Source organism: Malaya genurostris, chromosome 2 (assembly GCF_030247185.1).
Source record: "Malaya genurostris strain Urasoe2022 chromosome 2, Malgen_1.1, whole genome shotgun sequence".
Classification (NCBI taxonomy): domain Eukaryota; kingdom Metazoa; phylum Arthropoda; class Insecta; order Diptera; family Culicidae; genus Malaya; species Malaya genurostris.
In genome coordinates this window covers 222,485,237-222,507,103 of record NC_080571.1, presented here as the reverse complement: position 1 = coordinate 222,507,103, position 21,867 = coordinate 222,485,237, and the positions used below count along the sequence as shown (strand labels likewise).

Genomic DNA, 21,867 nt, shown 5'->3' with positions numbered 1-21,867 from the left:
CTATTACCAGTATGGAAAAAAATTGAACGTATTTTAACTAGGATTCACACGTTGACAGAACCGATGAACGTTAAATCATATTTATCTTTGACGTTTATTTGTGGTTTGTTTACCATGGAATACTGTGGGATGAGATGGAATATTGTGGAACAGAATATAGACTGAAAATTTGAACAAACCACTGTCAAACGATATTTTTCCCTGTCTTTTGGCTCAGAAAGGGGAATGGGCGTGCTGTATCAAAGGGCGTAGCCGAGTTTGCATATAAAAACTTCTAATATTATCAGTATCTAACGGGGAAACAGATTGGAAAACTGACATATGAACATAATGATGTAATGAAAACCGCGAAAATGTTACCGCAGAGACGGGACTCGAACCCGTAGCTAACTCCTAACCGGGGAAATTGTTTTACCAATTAAACTACCCTGCATATTAAAACACATGAACAGAAAGTCCAATTGATTGGACGAAACTAAGCATGCTTCGCTGTACTTAGCCACCACGGTTTTCACTTACAGTCCCGTATCGACGGAAACAAATTCAACAGAAATACATACAACGATCACGAGTCTATTTCTACCCATCTTTTCTTGCCGCACGATACTGACTCGAGACTTTTGTTTTTGTCTATTTAACTATCTACGAGGTAACACACGATAGTTTCATCATCGATATATCATTCGAATATCATTCATTCATACTAAAAATATAATTTTTCGCAGACAAAACTATTCACCGGGCGCCAAGACCATGTGCGAGGTCAATAAGAATCTAAAACTGCAAAAGAACGATAATTTTAATGTTGTTTAGAACTATTACTAAATACTGTTAGCAAAAATGTGGGACTAAAATTGACTATGTACAGTGTATTTGTTGATTTATTTGATTTGAATACGATAAATGTAAAATGACTTATCAGTTCATAAACAAAACTTTAAAACCGTGCATTGAATCCTAAATATTTGCCTATTCATTAGTTCTGATTCATGTTTCTAACATTGGTCCTTTCTTTTGAAATACAACTGTCCGCTGGCAACAAGTTCACTGATGCATTCAAACGATCTGTTTCCCTACTTCATTACTAGCTAAATCGAGACAGACGTAAGGGTGTGTTTAAATAACCTTAGGGATGAAATTCTTTCTTATGCTCTGAACTCAAGTTGTAGATGGAAACGCGTGGTATTTAGTTCTAAGGACATGTGATATATAATTTTAGAATTAAATACCATGCGTCTCCATCGGATGATTATTTGATGGAGACGCGTGGTTGTTCGAATGATTTATTTTTTTAAGTCTGATATAACACCCGTCCATATTTTTTTTAAATCTGAAACAATACAGCGCAATGTATTCATAAATGATTTATTTTTGATGTAAAATCTAGAGTGGTACCAGAATTGTAAGTGTGAATTAAAAAAAAATCGAAAATTTTGAACATTTTTTCTTTCATATCAAATACATTTTGAAAAATTGTTCTTTCTAAATCATATGTCATGTTCGAACAATCATGTTGCCAAAAACGAACCGTACTAAAACCGAAACATCACTAAAATGTGTACTGTGCATATTCTTTTAGGTGCTAAGAAAGAATTGCATAAAACAGTATGAAAAATCGTGTTTCACTTTGCTCCTAAACCTCGTTTATCATCGAGCGCATAAAACTCCTACTACTGGAATAAGGGAAAAGACCCAAACATGTTAATATCTCCGTTAAAATGGACGGATTTTAAAAATCTAAAGCTTGATGGATAGCTCTTACAGTGCGGAATCTAAGTCTGAAAACATATTCTGTTTTCAAGGTCAATTGTGGCAAATATTGTCAAAAACAGAAAATTTTAACATAAAACTTCACATAACTCAAAAAGTAAACATTCGATCTCAAAACCATTCAAAAGCATTCAGAGCGACCGGGAGACCTTTCATTTGCGACTACTTTGATCAACATCGGTTCAGTCATCTCTGAGATCTCGACCTCTTTATTGACACCACACTTACAGACACACACACACACACGGACTTTTTTTTTTATAAAATATATTTATTAAGGCACAATGCGTTAGCTCTATGATGCCAAAGGCATTTTGTAATAATAAGAGTTATGTAGGTGCTGGCCTCTCATGTTTTACTGGTGACGTTGCTACTCAATGGTAGTGGCCGTATGCTTGTCCGTATGGGTCCACGGAAGACACCCCCGAGTCAAAGACCCGGCCAGTGGCCCGCGTGCTAGTTATCGACAGGAGTGGTCCTCCGTTCTTGGAATCAGCCAGGTGACGTGAAAATGTATCAAAAATTGCTGCATCCTTCAGTGGGTCCGCGGAAAACACCCCCAGGCTGCGAAGACCTGGCGGGTGGCCCGCATGTGAATCATCGACTGGAGCGGCTTTCCGTGGCAATGATGGTGATGTTGCCGAATGGTATGAAGAAAAAAAATAGAGAAGTAATTGTTGTGGAAAACGGATTGTTAAAGGGGGGTATGGGAACGAAATAACTAATAACTACAAATATTTAGTTAGTTGACATCGAGATGGTGAAGAGACTGGGGAAAGGGGAGCGAAAAGTTAGTAACAGCAAAAAGGTCTTGTTAGTATCGATAAAGATGGTAGACAGACGGGGGATTGGGAGAATCGGGCGGATGTTAGTGTCGAACCTATAGGTGAAGAGTATTCTTAGTCTCGAAAAGAGTAAGGAAAACTTTCTATGCCAAATACAACGGATCTCACTTGTATATTAATGTGTTTAAGGTATTGGTAAATGAGAAGCATATAGGAACTATCCCGACTCGTCAACACATCCCGAACCGGAACCTCAGGCGGTCTACCTCGGGCCCTAAGGGATTCCAGAAGCTCCGACCTGGCGTCACGATTCTCTACGCACGACCACACGACATGCTCGATGTCCTGATAACCGTCGCCACAGGTGCCGAGACTGCTCTCCACGAGCCCAATACGCTGGAGATGTGAGTTGAAAGTGTAGTGATTTGACATGAGCCGTGACATAACACGAATGAAATCGCGACTCACGTTCATCCCCCTGAACCAAGGTTTCGTCGATACCCTAGGGATAATGGAATGTAGCCATCGTCCCAGTTCGCCATTGCTCCATGACGTTTGCCAACTTTCGAGAGTTTTCTGACGAGAGATACTGAAAAATTCATTGAAGCAGATTGGTCTTTCATAAATATCACCTTCTAATGCGCCCACTTTAGCCAATGAGTCTGCCTTTTCATTTCCCGGAATGGAACAATGCGAAGGGACCCAGACTAACGATATTGAATAAGACCGTTCAGATAAAGTTCGCATGTGTTCCCGTATTTTCCCCAGGAAATATGGGGGATATTTTCCTGGCTTCATTGCCCGGAGAGCTACTATTGAGCTTAGACTGTCCGTGACAATGAAGTAATGGTCTTTGGGCAAGGTTTCAATGATCTCGAGGGTATACTGAATAGCAGCTAATTCTGCGACGTAAACTGAAGCCGGATCACTGAGTTTGTATGAAGCGGTGATGTTCTGATTGAAGATGCCGAAGCCTGTGGACCTGTTGATGTTTGATTCGTCAGTGTAAAACACCTTTTCACAGTTGACTGTTCTAAATTTATTATAAAAGATATTAGGAGCCACTCGAGGGCGTACGTGATCCGGAGTTTCACGAATCTCTTCTCTCATGGATGTGTCGAAAAACACAGTAGAATCAAAAGTATCCAAGAAATGAGCACGGTCGGAAACAAACGAAGAAGGATTAATATTCTGAGCCATGTAATCAAAATACAAGGACATAAAACGGGTCTGAGAATTGAGCTCGACAAGCCTTTCGAAGTTTTCAATCACCATCGGATTCAGGATGTCGCATCGGATTAGCAATCGATATGAGAGATCCCAGAATCGATTTTTCAACGGTAAGACGCCCGCCAGTACTTCAAGACTCATCGTATGAGTCGACTGCATGCAACCTAAGGCAATACGTAAACAACAATACTGAATTCTTCCCAGTTTAATGAAATGGGTGTTCGCGGCGGATCGGAAGCAGAAGCATCCGTATTCCATCACGGACAATATCGTTGTTTGGTACAACCTGATCAGGTCACCTGGATGGGCACCCCACCACGATCCGGTTATTGTACGAAGAAAGTTGATTCTCTGTTGGCATTTTCGTTTCAGATATCTAATGTGACATCCCCAGGTGCCTTTGGAGTCGAACCAGACCCCGAGATATTTAAATGTGAAGATCTGAGCTATGGTTTCACCCCCTAGTTGAAGCTGTAATTGTGCTGGTTCTCGCTTCCTTGAAAATACAACCAGTTCAGTTTTCTCCGTAGAGAACTCGATACCCATCTGAAGAGCCCATGTCGACAAGTTGTCGAGGGTATCTTGCAATGGTCCTTGGAGATCGGCAGCTTTGGGTCCTATAATAGACACAACGCTGTCGTCGGCAAGTTGTCATAGCGTGCAAGATGTGTTGATACATTCATCAATGTTGTTTACGTAAAAATTGTATAATAGAGGGCTTAAGCATGAGCCCTGAGGAAGACCCATGTAACTGAATCGTATTGTCGACAAATCACCATGCGCGAAATACATGTATTTCTCGGACAACAGATTATACAAAAAGTTATTCAAAATTGGTGAAAGACCATGCTGATGCAACTTCTCTGATAGGATGTTTATGGAAACTGAATCAAAAGCCCTCTTGATGTCTAGGAAAACTGACGCCATTTGTTCTTTACGAGCAAATGCCATTTGAATTTTGGTTAAGAGCATCGCAAGACAATCGTTCGTTCCTTTGCCCCTGCGGAAGCCGAATTGTGTATCTGAAAGGAAGCCATTAGTCTCGACCCAATTGTCTAGACGAAACAGAATCATTTTTTCGAACAATTTCCGGATACAGGAAAGCAATCGGCTGATACGAGTTGTGATTGGAAGCTGGTTTTCCTGGTTTTTGAATGGCGATCACTCTCACTTGTCTCCAGTCATGTGGGACAATATTACCCTCAAGGAACTTGTTGAATAAATTCAACAAACGTCTTTTGGCAGGGTCAGGCAGATTTTTCATCAAGTTGAATTTAATTCTGTCTAGCTCCGGGGCTTTATTGTTACACGACAAGAGTGCAAGTGAGAACTCTACCATCGAAAACGGTATTTCGTTTGTATTCGATGTCGTGACGCGAGAGATCTTCTGTTCCGGAACAGAGTCTGGACAAACTTTTTTAGCGAAATCGAATATCCAGCGGTTTGAATATTCTTCGCTTTCGTTAGTGGTGTTTTTGTTGCGCATTCGTCGGGCTGTATTCCAAAGAGTGCTCATCGATGTTTCTTTTGTTAATCCATCAACAAATTGGCGCCAGTAACCTCGTTTCTTTGCTTTAATTAAGTTCTTCATTTGCAAGTTTAACGCCTCGTAACTCCGATAATTATCAGGTGTTCCATTTTTTCTAAACTTTTTGAACGCTGAAGTTCTATCCACGTTTAGTGATGAGCACTCTCAGATATCGAATTTGCGTAGCATTTCCAATCAATGTTTCGTGTGAGGTCATACGAAACATTGATTGTTTCCGATGAAGTTGTCGCAGATATCATGGATCATAGCTGTTATCGTCGTGAAGACAACCCCATCCCGTACCGTGAGAGTTAAAGTCTCCTAAAAACAATGTCGGTGCAGGGAGGAGTTCAATGATATTACTGAGCCGCTGATGCCCAACCGAGGCTCTTGGGGGAATATTCGCCCTTATTCTAAATAACGACGTATTGATTTTTCGATCGAATGTGGTTCGATCGAATCATAGATACCTTTGATTTTGCTAGCGTTATGGGGAATACAAATGAAATACGAGCCAAAAAACGATACGACGTTATTCATAATAAGGGCGATAGATGGAAGCAATGCAAAGGTCCTTACTTTTGATTGTAACATGACATGCGACAACTTCAATACCTGGAATCGATGGGAGGTTAATGCGATAGAAAGAATAGCACTTTTTGATTCCCAAAAGTACTCCTCCATAGGGATCATCTCGATCCAGACGAATAATGTTAAAATCGTGGAAGTTTAAGGGTATTTCAGAAGTTAGCCAAGTTTCGCACAATGCAAATGCGTCACATTTAAGATTATTTACTAGAAATTTGAAAGGATCTATTTTTGGGATGATACTTCTACAATTCCTCTGTATGACAGTGATTGAATCCCTAACCTCCAAGGATGACTTAGCCATCGAAGGATACGATCGCTGAAAGAAGGGGCCAATTTGCAGTCATCTGCTTCAAATACGTTTTCACTGTAGGCATGAAAGCAAATAAAATGCTTTTAAGAGGGTCAAAAATATTAAAATTTTTAAAGATCCAGTCCACAATATCAGAGAACTTGATAAGTCCAGCAGTTCCAAGATGGTTCTCTTGTTTTTTCAGGGGTTTTCAGGGACGCTTGGGGGGTTCGTTGTCCCAGGAAGTGGTGGGAATTCCTTCTTAGAGTTTAGATTTCCTAGACCAGAAGCATTTTTCTTCGGTTTTGCTTTAGCATCACTTCTTATAGCTGTAATTTTTGAGGCCCTTCTAAAGATGTCTTCGAACCCTTACTAGGGAGCTTATGAGAGGATATATTTCTTCTTTTCCTAAAGCTAAGAGGGACAGCCGAAGATGTACCTTCCAAAGGGTCGTCAGAATCGCTCTCGTCAGTTGACAAGCAGGCATATGGGTTCGTTGTCTGTTTAGGGGGTGGGCACTTTTCAGCATATCTGCAAAAGAGCGTTTAGAATGTTTCGTCAGAGAACGCTTCATTCTGTCACCGCGAAGTTTGTACGCGGGACATGCTGAGAGGTCATGCGGATCCTCTTTACAATAGAGGCACTTTTCAATATTCTTACCGCAAGAACCATCCGCATGGGCACCCCCACAGTTAGCACAACGAGGCTTATTGCAGCAATGGGAGGCTGTATGCCCCAATTGTTTGCAGTTCGTACAATTCATTACCCGTGGAACATAGAGACGAACAGGCAGACGAAGTTAGGCAATGCCGAGCCAGCAAAGGTTACTCGATAAGAATCCGATTGAGGATAAGATTTTGTTCCATCCCCGGTGATCGATACTGAATGCAATCGTTTGCAATCCAGTATCTTGACATTCTTAAGTAAGGGATCTTTGAAACAACCCGCCCCGTACTTCAAAATGTCCTCACAAGTCAGAGTCGAATCGGTAACCACGCCGTCTATTTCGACTTCACGAGCTGGTACGTAGACACGGTAGTCCCGCGTAAAGTGCTCGTTTCGAACAATCTCGTTTGCCTGCTGAGAGCTGGTTAACAAGACCCTAAGCTTGTCTGGACGTACTTTATCAATTCTTTTAACAGTAGGGTATCGCGAGGTCAAGTCGTGAGAAATTTTCAAAAGGTTTAATTTTTTCTCATTTGATTTGGTCCGGAAATAGACCGCGTAAGGCCCGGGCGGGAGTGCAAGCCCATCGGGATAGTTCTTAATGCGAGACTTTTTATTGTCAGCGGAAGTCTCCATTTTATCATCTGGGGGAGGGGGATTAACAACAGAAGACACTATCATGGCACGGAATTGTCTCCGCGCTGATAACAGTAAAGGTATTAAAATTCAGTAGGAGAAAATTAAAAAAAAACAACTACATTTAGCTTGTAATCCTTATTCTAGGAGCGGCCGTCGGGACTGGTTCTCGTCGACCGATATATCAAAAACACGGCAGTGCAAAAAACCTCCGAGGAGGAAAAAGCAACAATTGCCTGTGTTATCTATGTCCAACGGCACTTTCTACTTGTAACGTACGATAACTACACACAGTTTGTTTAATATTATTACTAGGCACTGTTAAAGTCCACCAACTCAATACAAACGATAGAAAACGGTAATTTTCACTTATTTGTATATTGGACGAAAAAATGACGCGCACAATTTTTTTCCGTCCGCTCAAGCGCACAGCCTACTGAGCATTGTCTGATGACTTGTTACCAATTTATGACACGGACATTTGCTCAATTCGTCGAGCTGAATTTATTGGTAGGGTAAGGGCTCCCTATTTCATCTCATTTGTAAGGACGTCGCCTTCAAACCCCGATTTAGCCACTAAAATCACTGTAACTATTTCATATTACTGCTTCATTCGACTTGCTCCACGTTGAAAATTGATTCACATTCCTTGAAAATTCAACTAATATTTATAAAACAGCTAAAAACACTAATGATGTTTTCACTACTCTGCTCCTAATTTCATCTCAATGGATTTTTATCCATCCTATCGTTGATCTTTTATTCATCCTATAAATTAGCGAAGGCTACAGCAATCAAAACAAAATATTCCACTATTACACTCTCACCCGCATTCGCATGGCTGCCAGATGGCTGACTAAACGCTGCCAGCTGGAAAAATATGGCTTGCAGACATTCTGGTGACCGACTGCCTTACCGCTGCCAGATATACAACTCAAACGATACAACCGTACCCACCAGGATTTTTCCACATTATATTGGTAAAAAATTTACTCGTTGAATTATCTAAATAATGGGGCAATGACTTACGGAGATCTAAAGAACTATCTTTTAACATCATTTTATTAGTGAAAACAGATAGAACAGATATAGATATTCTATGCAAAGTAATACATATTTGCTATGAAAATACCTGGCATCTCTGTGCACAGCCGATGAAACACACACACACTTCACAGCGTTATGTTGGCGTATAGCGGAATGAAACCAGTGCTACTAGATTTGCCACAATGGTTATTTCAATAGTATTTAACACGCTCTTTCTGGTAATATTCGAAGCCGAAACAGTTTTATTGAAATATTAATATCAATAATATAATTAAACTAATGTCACGGATACCAAAAACATACTTTTTGATGATAATTTGAAGAAGATAAACAATTTTTGTTTTGTAACATTATGAAATAACTTGGCAACTTTGCGAAACCAAATGAGATGAAAACAAAGCGCAATCAAGTGAACTAAGTGAAAAACTTTCATCTCATATTTTTGAAGACTTTTATTGCTTGTCGGGTGAATTTTGAAGTTTTTAATCGTTAACTAAACAAGTGGCAAGTGAACATAATTATTTATGAAGTCATCCAGCATTCAATGGTAGTGTAATTGTGCGAAATAGTGATCATGTTTTGAGAGGAATCGATTAGTAGATACTCATAAACATGACGAACTGTAAATCTTGAGACGAAAATGTGTCCTAAATTGAAAAGTGAGTTTATTTTATATGAAAAAAAAACGATCACCGAAGAATTTAAAACCATTTCTTTCAATAGGAAAGTGTGACAATAGCTTTTCAAATCATTTTAAAACCTTTCACAGTTTGCTTCCGGTAGGTTGTAAAATATTATTCATGTTCAAAGTTATGAGGTGAAGGGATGAGATGGAAATAGGAGCTCAGATGAAATAGGGAGCCGTTGCCCTATATCACACTCGGCTCTCCGGAAAAGTTTGAGTGAATTCTATACCTATTTTTTTTAAATAAAGATAAAAGGCTAAACGGAGCGGTTTTATCATATTACATTTTACGTAAATAATAACTTTTCACTGGATCTTGTTTTTACTCGCGTGAGAGGCATTCTCCTTAGTACCTACTGAGAAATTGTAGAGTCAGTTCGCTCGCAGTTCGAATCTTTGTTAATTTTTCGTCATGGATGTTGTCGAAGGCTTCGTTCTGTAGGTTTTTTTCTTTATCTTTTTTAGTACTGCTCGAGGTGTTGTAGTTGACGTTAGTTAGTTGTATGCTTCGTTTCATTATAGTAAAGCTTTGACAGTGTCAATGGGAGATACTATTTGAATAGCTTTTTTCTGTGGCTCTAATCGAGGAAAGACTCACTGATACTTTTATTAATTCCTACAGCGTACCTTTGATACTACAATGGGCTTATGATCGTGTAAGTAAAGCAAAGCAAAACCCCGGCAGTACATTCCTTTTGTGGAATTTGGCCTTTTTGTTTCAACAAACTTCGCAGCCGATTGTTAGCATACAGAATCATATACTACTACTACTACTATCAAATACTACGATCCTATTGACACTCCAAATCCTTCTAGGTCGAGACTCGAACATACGACAACTGGCTTGTATGCCAACCCGGGTGTCTTTGGCAAGAAAGATGTAAATAAACTGTACAGGAATAGATAAAAAAAATTCCTTCAATTAAAATTCAATTAAAAATATTGCAAAATACCTAGACCAACAAATTCATCTGATTTCAAAGATACCACAACTTATCAAACTCTGTTGATCTACAATACAGCTAAACTTTTCACAATTTCATATATGATGTCTTCATATGCTCTCTTCTGTCTGAACATGATATGTTCTTTGATTCTCCACATATTGATTTTCTTCTTAATATTGTTAGTCGATAGTTTCTCTAGCTCTCCATTGCAATGTTTGTTTTAGATTTGATGAATACGTGAAAAAAATGCTATTTACACGCATTTCTTAATTACCGCCACTAGTAGAGCGCGGTGCAACCATTAACACCGAAGTCACAACTGTAGCTAACACCATCATACTGTTATTACACGATAGTTGGGGCTGGCGCGTGTGAGACTTTTTCACACACGTTCGCTTTTCCGGCATTTGAGTGATTTCAATGCGTGGATCGTTACGTTCATAGACAGCTCCGATTGTCGGTTTTTTTTAAAGAGAAAACTGAATCTTCAATCATTGATGCAACGTGCTTTTCCGTGAAGATTGAGAGAGATAGCTTTGGAATGCTTATCATGAATCTATATTATCGCCCATCCATAGCGTTATGAGAAATTGATGCACCAAAGAAAAAAGTGTTTCTAAGTATTCCTTTTTATTTCTTTGAAATGTTTGGATGAGTCTCATTGCTGTTTAGCAAAGCTTTATTTATTAATTTAAGTTAACGAACATTAGGAGTTAGCTAGCTATAAATTTCTACGGATACATGCTGCTGTTATTTACGTTTATTTATGCGAATCGGTGCCAGGTGAAGGCTTACACAAAACGGATGTCTAGGAATGAACAACACGTGTAACATAATAAGAGCAACTTATGTAACTGGACGAGTGAACGTGCATCGAATTAAGTATTAATAAAGCATCCATGTACAAAGCTAGCATTTCCATTAGATTTTCACCGAGTAACTAAACTCATTAACCTTGATTACTGGTTCAGTAGTAATAATACGTATCAATATGACTAACTTTACACTAAATAAACAAAGTTTTTTTTTTCATTTTATATCCAGTATATTGTTATTAGACTATGTTCAAAGATGTTGGATGTTGTATGTTGGTTTATACCGAATGCTCATTCATGAATTGAGAAAAATGTTGTAAATCTGAAATTCAACCGTCTTAGGAGCATTAAAAAGTTTCAAGGACCGGCTTGAATCTCAAGCACGGAGTACGAAGAAACCGGATGCAGCACAAAGGAATACGTAGATATTGGTTGAACATAATTCACTTAATATTCTAACATCAAAATGAAATAAATTTGAATTTCAACACGCGATGTTGATAAAAACGTCAGCATTTTGCAATAAAAAACTGAATTACATGTACGCAAATTTCAAAATTTTCTCAAACCCATTGAACCAGTGATTCCCAAACTTGTCCCTACAGCCCCCTAGTGAGCATTAGTTCATTTTTAGTGGGTAGTGAACTCAAAATTGTTAACAGGGTGGCAATGAGTCGCAATAGTGGGCTTCGCTACTTAAAAATTTTTCTGAGAAAGACCCTGAGTAAATTGTATTCATGACTAATTTATATAGACATGTGGGTAATACATCATTGTGAAAAACATTTCCATTTCCATTAGTTTCAATGTTTCATTAGAAATTCATATCATATCTATATTCCAAATTCAATTCATAAGGCTTGATATTACATTCCTGTAGTGGAATTTGACCTTCTGTTTCGACAGACTTCGCAGCCGATTCAGAGTGTACAGAACCTTTGCATGGCTGGCGCTACGATCCTACTGATACTACGAATACTTCCAGGTCGGGGCTCGAACATACGACAAATGGTTTGTAAGACTAGTGCCGATGCATTGAACCGCCAACCCGGGATGAAATTCAATTCATACAAAATACAGAAAAAAAGTTCGGAATTCAGACCCAGAATCCTGCTTCCCGGTTCAGAATTTAGGTTCAGATCTAGTTTCAGGTTCAAAAACTCTGTCAGGAACTGATCCGGGATCAGAATTCTGGCCCAGAACCAAAGTTCAAGTCCAGGTTGAAAATTAAATTTCAGAATCTAGATGCGGAATCCAGATTCAGCTAAAACATCTCTTTCAATAATTTTACCAGGTGTACAACTTTGCTTCCGCCGTTTTTTTTAATTAAAAGCTTTATTGCGAAAAAGTGCTTACAGATGTATTATTCAAAGTATTGTCCGTCGCTAGCGACAACTTTCTCCCAGCTTTCCCACAATTTTCGGATCCCGGCTCGAAAAAAGGAGTCCTTTTTTGACGCTATCCATGAAGCGATCAATTTTTCCAACTCTTCGAAGGATTGAAAATGTTGATCTGCTAGGCCGTGTGCCATCGAACGGAATAGGTAGAAGTCAGAAGGGGCGACATCTGGAGAATACGGCGGGTGGGGAAGACTTCCCATTTCAGCGTTTCCAGGTACTTTTCGATCACTTTTGCGACGTGAGGCCGAACATTGTCGTGTTGGAGGATGACTTTGTCATGTCGCTCTTCATATTGTGGCCGCTTTTCTTTTACCGCGCGACTTAGGCGCATCAGTTGCGTTCGGTAACAATCTTCTGTGATGGTTTCACCCGGTTTTAAGAGCTCGTAGTAAATCACACCGAGCTGATCTCACCAAATACAAGATTTTTTCTCTTCCACCACCTTCGACATCGAAATCACAATTTTTAAAACGTTGAAACCACTCCCGACACGTTTTTTTACTCAGAGCAGCATCACCGTAAGTTTCTGAGAGCATTCGATGCGCCTCAGCTACATTTTTTTCGAATCGTAACAGAAAAGTAAAACTTCCCGCAAATGGCGAGAATTGGGCACATAAACAGACATTTTCGAGCGTGAATAATACGAAAACAACAACAACTGCGACTGAAACGGCGATGACAATTAGGCACTGTACAAACTCACTTTAAAGGCATTATCATCTATGTATTTTGACCAGCCTCAGCCGGTACAGCCACCTATCGGAAAACGGTGGAGCAAAGTTGTACACCTGATAGTCCAGAATCTGAGTCGAATTTCTGAATTTAGATTTCAGATCCAGACTAAGAATTCCGATCCAGAATCGAAGTTCCGATTTTAGGTTCAGAATTCAGATTTGCATTTAGATCACAAATTCATGTTCAGAGGTTGGATCAAGTTACTCAATTCAGGTCCGGGTTCTGAGTTTAAATTATAGTACGGTCCTGGTCTGGAACTCAATTCTTGGCTTAAAGTTCATGTACAGAGTCCAAGATTCTGTATCAGTTTCAGAATACAGAATCATAATCCAAGGTCAGAATTCTGGTCCAGGACTCAGATCCAGAAATCAGATCCTTAATCATGCTTCAAAATTTTGACCCAGACTTCAGCTTCAGATTCAGAATCCAAAATCAGGATCAAGTTCCAGGTTCACGATTCTTGTGCATTCCCAGTACATTTTTTAGTAAAAATCTTGTTTGGAATCCTGAATCCAGCTCCAGAATCTTGCTCCAGATTGAGACCCGACCCCTACATCGAGAGTTCAAGCCAAGAAATCAGGTTCAATTCTAGAATCCAAATCCATACTCAGTATCCAAGTGCAGATCTCGGCCTCAGGGTCAGAATCTCTGTCAGAATTCTTGTTCAAAAACCATGATCCAGAAATCTTGTCGGATATCCAACTCCAGGGTCCTGGTTCAGAATCCTGGTCTAGGTTTAGAATCTCTGTCAAAAGTTTAGTTTCAAGTTTGGAATTGAGGAATCCTAGAGAACTCCAGAATCCAATTCAGGTTCACAGTTCAAGTGCAAAATATTTAAATATCGAGTTAACTGCAAAAAAAGTTGATTGTCTCAGAATTTTTATAATATTTTTCTACTTGGTGGGCAGTAGAACGAATAATATCTTTAAAATAGGCATTCGACCAAAAAAGTTTGGGAACCACTGATCTATTTCAATACAAGTGTGTGAAAATCGGTTAAGCATTGTTGAAAATGTCAAAGTAAACTCCATTTTGGGGATTTTGATCATTATTTACAGTACTTCTGAACACGAATTGCGGTGTTTTATGGAGAGTCAAGTCCTTTGTTCCCCAGCGTGTGCTGTTAAATTTTTATTTTGCTTATATCCATTCACAGCTCAACTACTTGGTATCGGTGTGGGGGCGAGCCGCTAGTTCTCATCTGAAGAAACTCCAAACTCTACAGAACAGATGCCTAAAAATCATTTTCAATAAACCCTTACTATTCTCGAGTCTATTGTTATACTCTGACAGAAACCATAATGTTTTACCAATAACATACTTATGTGATGTCCAAACGTTGCTATTCATCCATGATAATTTGTATAAATCCACAGTACACCATAACCTACAGTTCCCAACTATATCCCATTCTAGAACAACACGCCGTAGTAACAATTTGTTTCGTGTTCGAGCAGCTACAAGCCTTGGTCAAAGACGGATCCTTTTTGTTGGTCCAACTAAATATAATGCACTTCCGCCTGACATGCGAGGAATAAGCAATCGTGCCACATTTGCGGCTAGACTAAAGTACCATTTTAAGCACAGACTGAACGAGATATTTAGCTAATTTAGTTTTTTGTTTTATAATGTAATGTATTTATCGTCAACAGTATTTCATATTAATAACTAATTACCTAATTTAATTTGTACTTTCTTTCCAACATAGCGTAGTAATTAAATTGTGGATCCCTTAAAAGGAAATCTTTTCCACTGGGATTCCACTTTAATAAATTGCACATCAAACCATGAATAAATAGAATCTCAGCGGACTTTGAATCAAAATTAAATTTGTATTTCTAGTATTATTATTGCCAGTGTCTATTTGTTTCTTGTTTTTCCGCTGAGACTAGTTGCGTCCACTACCAGGGGGCTTCAAATTGAAGCTTTTTGGTGTGGGGGAGTGTGGTGGGCAAAAAAAAAAAAATATAAGGCCCGTATAGCCAAAAACGGATCGTATGGCCATAAACTAACATGACCTCAAAATTGGAACAGTTTTGTAGCCTAATTGTCGCGTCACACCCAACGGAAATTGTATCTGAATAAAAGTTTAGAATTTTATGACAAAAAGTGTCGAAAAAAGTGAATGATATTTAATACCATAGTACCATTCATTTGAATCTAAGTTTGTGAAAATCAGTTCACTAATCCGAAAAAAGTAGGACATTACTTTCTCATTTTGATACACATAACCCTGTAGACGAAATTAGGGAATTTTCTATGAGATCATAAGACGCTCCATTTGAGTCTCAGTTGGTTAAAATGAATCAGTTAAGTGACATTATTTGTCCGTATGACGCATACACACCAAGACATTTGCTGATCTCGACGAACTGATTCGAATGGTACATGATACTCGGCCATTCGGGCCTCGGTTGAAAACTCAGTTTTCACAGTTCTTGCATAATCTTTCTTTACGAGAAAAGCAAAACGGAAAATAATTAGCCAGGTGTACTGGTAACTCGAAAATTTTTAACTGTTTTAGATTGGTATCCTAGACGAACTTGTGGTAAATCAATTGGGAACTCTGAAAAAATATACACTGAATACAAAAATTGAAAAAATACATAAATCAAGATTCAACCGAATGCACTTTTTTACATTATTTATAAATAATATAAATTGAAACCAACATTTGTTGTCCATTAGACTGCTCCCTTATTGAAAGTGAAGAGATTACACCTAAAACAGTGTTAAAGCCTTTGCAAACATTTAAAGCTCTCGATGAAAAACAGTTATTCAAACACAATAGAATAAATTTATCACAGTGGAGTTTTTATTTGAATTCTGGAGATATTTAGATATGAAGTTCAAAGAACCCATAGTTCTGTTAAATTGTGCCGATTAAACCATATTTAGTAATCTTGAAGTGCTCAATTGATTCCCTTCAGGTTTTTAAGAAAACTATAACCTTCAGGTTTTTAAGAAAACTATATATTTTATTTGAATCTTAGTTTGTGAAAATCGGTTGAGTCGTTTCAGAGAAAATTGAGTGCACACTTTTTCGCTAATTTTCACATATTACCATGTAACTCCGGAACCGGAAGTCGAATCCAAATGAAATTCAATAGCAGGCTATGGAATTATAAAAACTTTTATTTGAATGTTATGTTGTTTTCGCTTGATGCCAAACCTAACCCAGTTTCCACCCTAACTGCTGTCAAACCGTTTGTTTGAAGTCAGTTTCGAACCTAGTTTCAACGTTGTTGAACTGAAAATCGAGTCAGTTTCCAACCTGGTTTTTAAATCAGTTTTACTCAAACCCCCGTTGCTAAGTGCGAAATCAACACAGTTTCGTGAAAAGTGTTTGTTTGATGAAACTACCCTGGGTCAGTTTCAGTTTTCTCAAGCGAAAACGACATTAGTTTATGAAAATCGGTTCAGCCTTTTCTGAAAAAATGAGTGCATATTTTTTTTAATTTTTTGGTGCATATCATGGTATATCTCCGGAACCGGAAGTCAGATCGGGATGAAATTCAATAGCAAGCTATGGGACCATGAGACCTTTCATTTGAATCTTAGTTTTGTAAAACACTCACACAGACATTTGCTTAATTCGTCGAATGATATATGGCATTCGGCTCTCCGGGCCTCGGTAAAAAGTCGGTTATGAGAAAGGCAAAAACATTTGCCCTTTTTGAAAACGAGTCGTGAATAGGAGTGGTCTCTACATTTGCGTTAAACCAACGTTTTGCTTTTTTCGAGATGAGTGCAAAGTTTCATCCGAATCGGTAAATGTGAAATCTGTGTTATATTTCTGGAATTTTTCAGTGTTTGAATAAGCTAAAAAAAAACGAGATCGGTTGAGTTTTATCTAAGAAGATAGTGTGGTTTTTCGATTTTGTCCTCTTTCCGATTATGTATTCAGAAATGGAAGTATTTCGCATAATAAACATGAAAGTGATTTGTGACCACAAAAGTGAGCTTGAAAGTGAGCCCGAGTTTGTCCAAATCGATTCAGTCATCTCTAATGAAACTGTGCGGATAGAAAAAGGGCGAGTTGTCGGTTACGTCATTTATACAATTAAATTACCGGAACCGGAGCTGCTTGCCATTTGTCCTTCGATGACTAAACAAACCAGCTAAAGATTGTTAATTTATTTTCTATATTATAACAAGCCTCAGTATAACAAAAAGAACAAAACTATTTTCAACACTATTCATGAGACAAAACCAGGCTACAACGTCAATTGCTATCACCAATGTACACTTGGCTCCAAATTTCAGATATTGTATTTTGTTCTTCATCAATTATCATGAAAGTTGGCTGCCGCTCGGATATTTTTAAACAGTGCCACATGCCGCATGCTGCTAATAGATAGAAAGGGGCGATGAGTGGGGAATTATGTTCAGCACCGACGTCAACCATCAGATACGGGAGGCTCGGTTTTCGTACCTGCCGTAGCAAACATTCGTTTGCACTCTCCAATTACCTCATACGCTCCCATTGGCTGTTGTCTATCAGTAAGTCAGGCATTTTTTCCTCACTACCTCCTCTGCCGTACGACCGACTGAAATTCGAAGGGCCTTCTCACCAGCTGCAGTAGGTCGAGCATTTGCTATAGGTAAGTACATTCTTGGCCGTGTAGGTTCATGACGATTTTTTTTTTATCAAAATCACTCTCGATTTCTGTACTGTACAGTAGATAAGTTTTCTTCCACTTAAACGGACACCCGCTTGGTCAGTACTAGTTCCGACCGTGGAGTGAAGTGAACGCTTTTCTCGACGGTGACTTCTAGTTTTAGCACAATCAAAACGCCTTGTATCTAGACTCGACATCCGTTCGGCATGCAGCAGTCGCCAGTAGCGGAGAATACTTTCGTTTTCGAACCGGCTATAAACTGATTTATCTCGCATGACCTGAGTCAAGCGCACCGTTCCAACGCCAATGGTGATAAAATCTGGTACAGATTATTGCCAGTAGTAATAGTTAATGCCACAAATCATTGCTGTCAGTAAATTCAATTGAGAAAAGCAACAGTTTTCGTCTTGGCTATTGTTAATAGAAGAAATGCAACTTTTAGTGTTGTCACTCTCGTCGTGAACAAAGTTTTCCCTTTCAATTTTCATTATCATTCGTCTATCTCTCCTCTCACACTTTTTGTACGAATTCTACACCGCAGTCTGAACGGAGTGTGTTTGATCAATATCTGGAAGACTACTTCTGCTGTGGCGTTCAGTGTAGTATCAGTCCAACGTCGACCGCTAGAACCGAGTGATGCAGGAGTGTCTTGCAGAGCGCACCGAGAGCATTGTTTTTCAGTGACTTGGTTTTGCTAATTAATTACCGCATATAATTTTCGCAAGTTGTTCGACGGAAAACTCGCGAGATCAGTGATACGGTGACATACGATCAGTCAAGGTGTGCCAATAAGAATTTGACTCCGCACGGAATTGAAATCATGATTCCAATATTTAGCAAATTTGAGTTCAGAGAAGGTAGTGTGCCCACGTGAGACCTCTAAATGATTAGTTGTGCGATTCCGTGTGTCTATTATGATCGGAGAAGGTATCTTGGTGTTGGTTAATGTTCTAATTTTGGGTAGAGTTTGCATAATAATACACGGACTAGCTGTTTATCGTCCGATGCAATGGTAGAATGTTGCATGTTACTCGTTTCGTAATATTTCTTGTATAATCATTCTGTTTTTATTATACATATACGCTCTGGGTGTTTGAAATTAAATGTAATATATTTATAGACGCTGTATTTTTTGGTTTCATTTAGAGTGTAATTTAAGTGTAAATTTATTTCAATTACCTTTGTATTCTATTTGGTATGGTTTCAATCTTCCGATTAGTTAAGTTTTTAATGATTGTGTGTTCGGTCTACAATCACTGGATTGCGTAGTAATAGATGTTTGCGTTTAACTGCTGCCGTAAGTAATAAAGCCATAACAATATTTATATTGATAACATGGAATGCTCCAATTTTGATCCTATCAGTTTGAATCAATGAATTTTCGATTACAGAAATTTTAACCTTGTGATCATTCGATTAATAAATCTATGATACTTTCAGTCCCTATGTGCGCGATTAAGAACTGAACGCAGGTAGGCCAAGAGGAAGGTAATTGAGTTTTCATCCGATTAGAACCAAAATTTCAGATAGTAAGAAGAAACAAGTAAAGTTAGTTTTAGCAGAGTTTTTGATGCTCTTCCAAATACACCTGTCCATTTATGGAGCATGCGATAGCGAAAGGTGTACTTCGCTTTCCGCATGTACAAATCGCTTCTCAAATCAAGAACTTTTTGACGAACTTTGATATTTTCAGTGTCCGGAGGTTTACGGGAACATCACCGCTCGAATTTTGATATTCGGCTCGAAAGTATTGCTCACATGTAACTTTTATCCACATCCAGAACATAGGCATTCTGTTTTCATTTAAAGGCCCCAATTGCGCGATTCTTGTACTTCTCGTTGACTCTTTTTTCAAGACTTTTCTTCCGGGCAACAGTTAGACGTGCTTCAAACCATTTTATTATATCTAACATCGTGATTCTCAACTTTTTTTACGATGACGCGATGCGACAGATACTTATTCTCAAAGTAGGGAAGAGTGTCCGGTTACCGGCACCCTTTTTCTTTAAGCTTATAACTTCTGACTAAGTGCACACTATGCGGACATATATACATCAATGGAAAGCTAAAGTCCTTAGCTAACAACTGAATAAGAAACTAAGTTGATTCAATCGATTGAAAAAAGTTTATTATCAATTTAGTAAAGTGAAAATGTATGGCCATTTCATAAAAGGTGTTCGGTTACCGGCACCCCAGAATTTTCGTTAAAAATGAAAAAATGTAAGTAATGACTGCAAATATTGACGAAAAACGGAATTTATTTGTTTCGGAGTTGTTTTGGATAAAAGTCTTCATTGTCTGATGGTGACTTCGACTTGGCTCGCTTAGCCAATGATTTGTATGGTGGCGCTTTTAGTCCCGGCTTCGCGGGATTAAATAATCGCGGGAATTGCTGTAGTCGAACTTATTGGCTTCTTATCCACTAAGCAACGTTTAATGGCATTAATCAGTGCATTAAAGTTCATTTTCCTTGACTTTGACGATTTGTTTGAAGTCGCCATGGCTCACAGAACCAGAGAACCAAAGTTTTTACTTATGTGACGGATGTATTGAAGTCGTCAAGTTGTCCACGTTTTGCATATCACCGAAGATGCCAGGAAATACAATAAGTTTATCATGCCTTTGCTCGTATTCCGGCCGTTCTTCTCGTAATGCACGGCTCAAACGCATCAATTGCGGCCTATATTAATCGCCCAATATAGTATAACCTGGTTGTAGCAGCTCATAGCACACAACACCCTTTTCGTCCCACCAGATGCACAACAGATGCCCTACGAACCATGAATATTCGACTTTGGTGCTGATGTTGAGGTCGATGACAACAATTGGCCGGGCATAGCGTAGTATTTTTTTTCTTCTTAGGGTGAAATATCCATATTTTATCTCCAATAACAATTCGATGCAAAAAACCTGCATCGTGTTTTGCATTATCTGAAATCTCTTGTAGTCAAAAAATATAGCAAATCTAATATCATCCGAAGCTGCCCATTGATTGTATTTAATCAATTCTGTTAATAACATGCTTTATTTAAGAAAGAACTGAGTTTTTCTACCTTACTTCGAATGTTGCCTTAAACATTCTGATTATTATAATGGTCTTGAAATAGCGTAACTAAAGTAATTATATTCGTTGGTTGCTTCAGTTGTATCTGTAGACTTTAAAAAATTGAAAACCGTTGTTTTTTTAATTCACTGAACATAATCAAGATGTTTCAAAATGATTCAACCGATCATTCTCTTTAGATATGTGAACAAAATTACCTTTCTTCTATGATACCAGAAGTTGCTAAAGACTTTTATATTTTACCCTTTGAAATCTATCAGTGGATGTATTGTTTGTAAAATTAGCATTTTGTCTTTGTTTTAATATATCTGAACATGTTTATGTTAAACAAATAATACCATGATTGTGTTATCAGAATATATTAGAAAATCATTAAACCAATCAAAACTTTCGTATATTATTTTCACATGGAAATGAATAGAACAATTTAGAAGAATTTACAGGATAAATGAATAGAATTGTATAATGCAATGACCTAAATAGTGATATGCTTCAGTTATGATTATGTTGTTCTGTAGCACTATTCAAGTAAACCAACAATGCTTCCTTAACCACTTCTTTATCTTCCGTTTCCGTCAACCAGGTGTGAAGCAGATCGTAGGCGTGTCGGATATCACCGAAAACCGAAACATATGGCGCATGCTTATCGCGGAATTCCTTGGGACTTTCTTCCTGGTATCGGTCGGTATCGGTAGCACAATGGGCTGGGGCGACGGTTATGAACCGACGATGACGCAGATCGCGTTCACCTTCGGCCTAGTGGTCGCTACATTGGCCCAGGTAAGTTGTACAATAAGCATAAACCGTGAGATGCTGAAGACAAGTTGATCATTTCATTCATGAATCACGTGCTGGACAAATTTACGACCGCTAGCCCGAGGGGCTAATGCAGTCAATCGACACAGCTATTAGGTTTTAATGATCATTATACCATGCTCCACTATCAATCATACTGCTTTGGAGGAGTGTCAAATTGTTCAGTCAAAGTAGTTGAGCTTATTTACTGTCCGGAGATGTGCACCTATGAAAAAAAACGGTAGCTCGTCCAAGCCGCCAA

The 21,867-nt window shown here is 38.6% G+C and overlaps 1 protein-coding gene across 9 annotated transcripts in view; it reads left to right on the top strand.

Annotated features, from left to right (window-relative positions):
• Positions 1–21,867, top strand: part of LOC131427722 (aquaporin AQPAe.a) — a 121,024-nt gene that overhangs the window by 51,528 nt on the left and 47,629 nt on the right. For 4 of the 9 annotated variants that reach the window (XM_058591171.1, XM_058591168.1, XM_058591170.1 and 1 more), the window contains exon 3: positions 21,394–21,590. In XM_058591171.1, the coding sequence (XP_058447154.1) occupies positions 21,394–21,590 (197 nt within the window). Of the gene's footprint in view, positions 1–17,851; positions 18,674–21,393; positions 21,591–21,867 lie in introns of those variants that run through there. The other 5 variants (XM_058591166.1, XM_058591174.1, XM_058591175.1 and 2 more) reach the window with 4 other exon arrangements.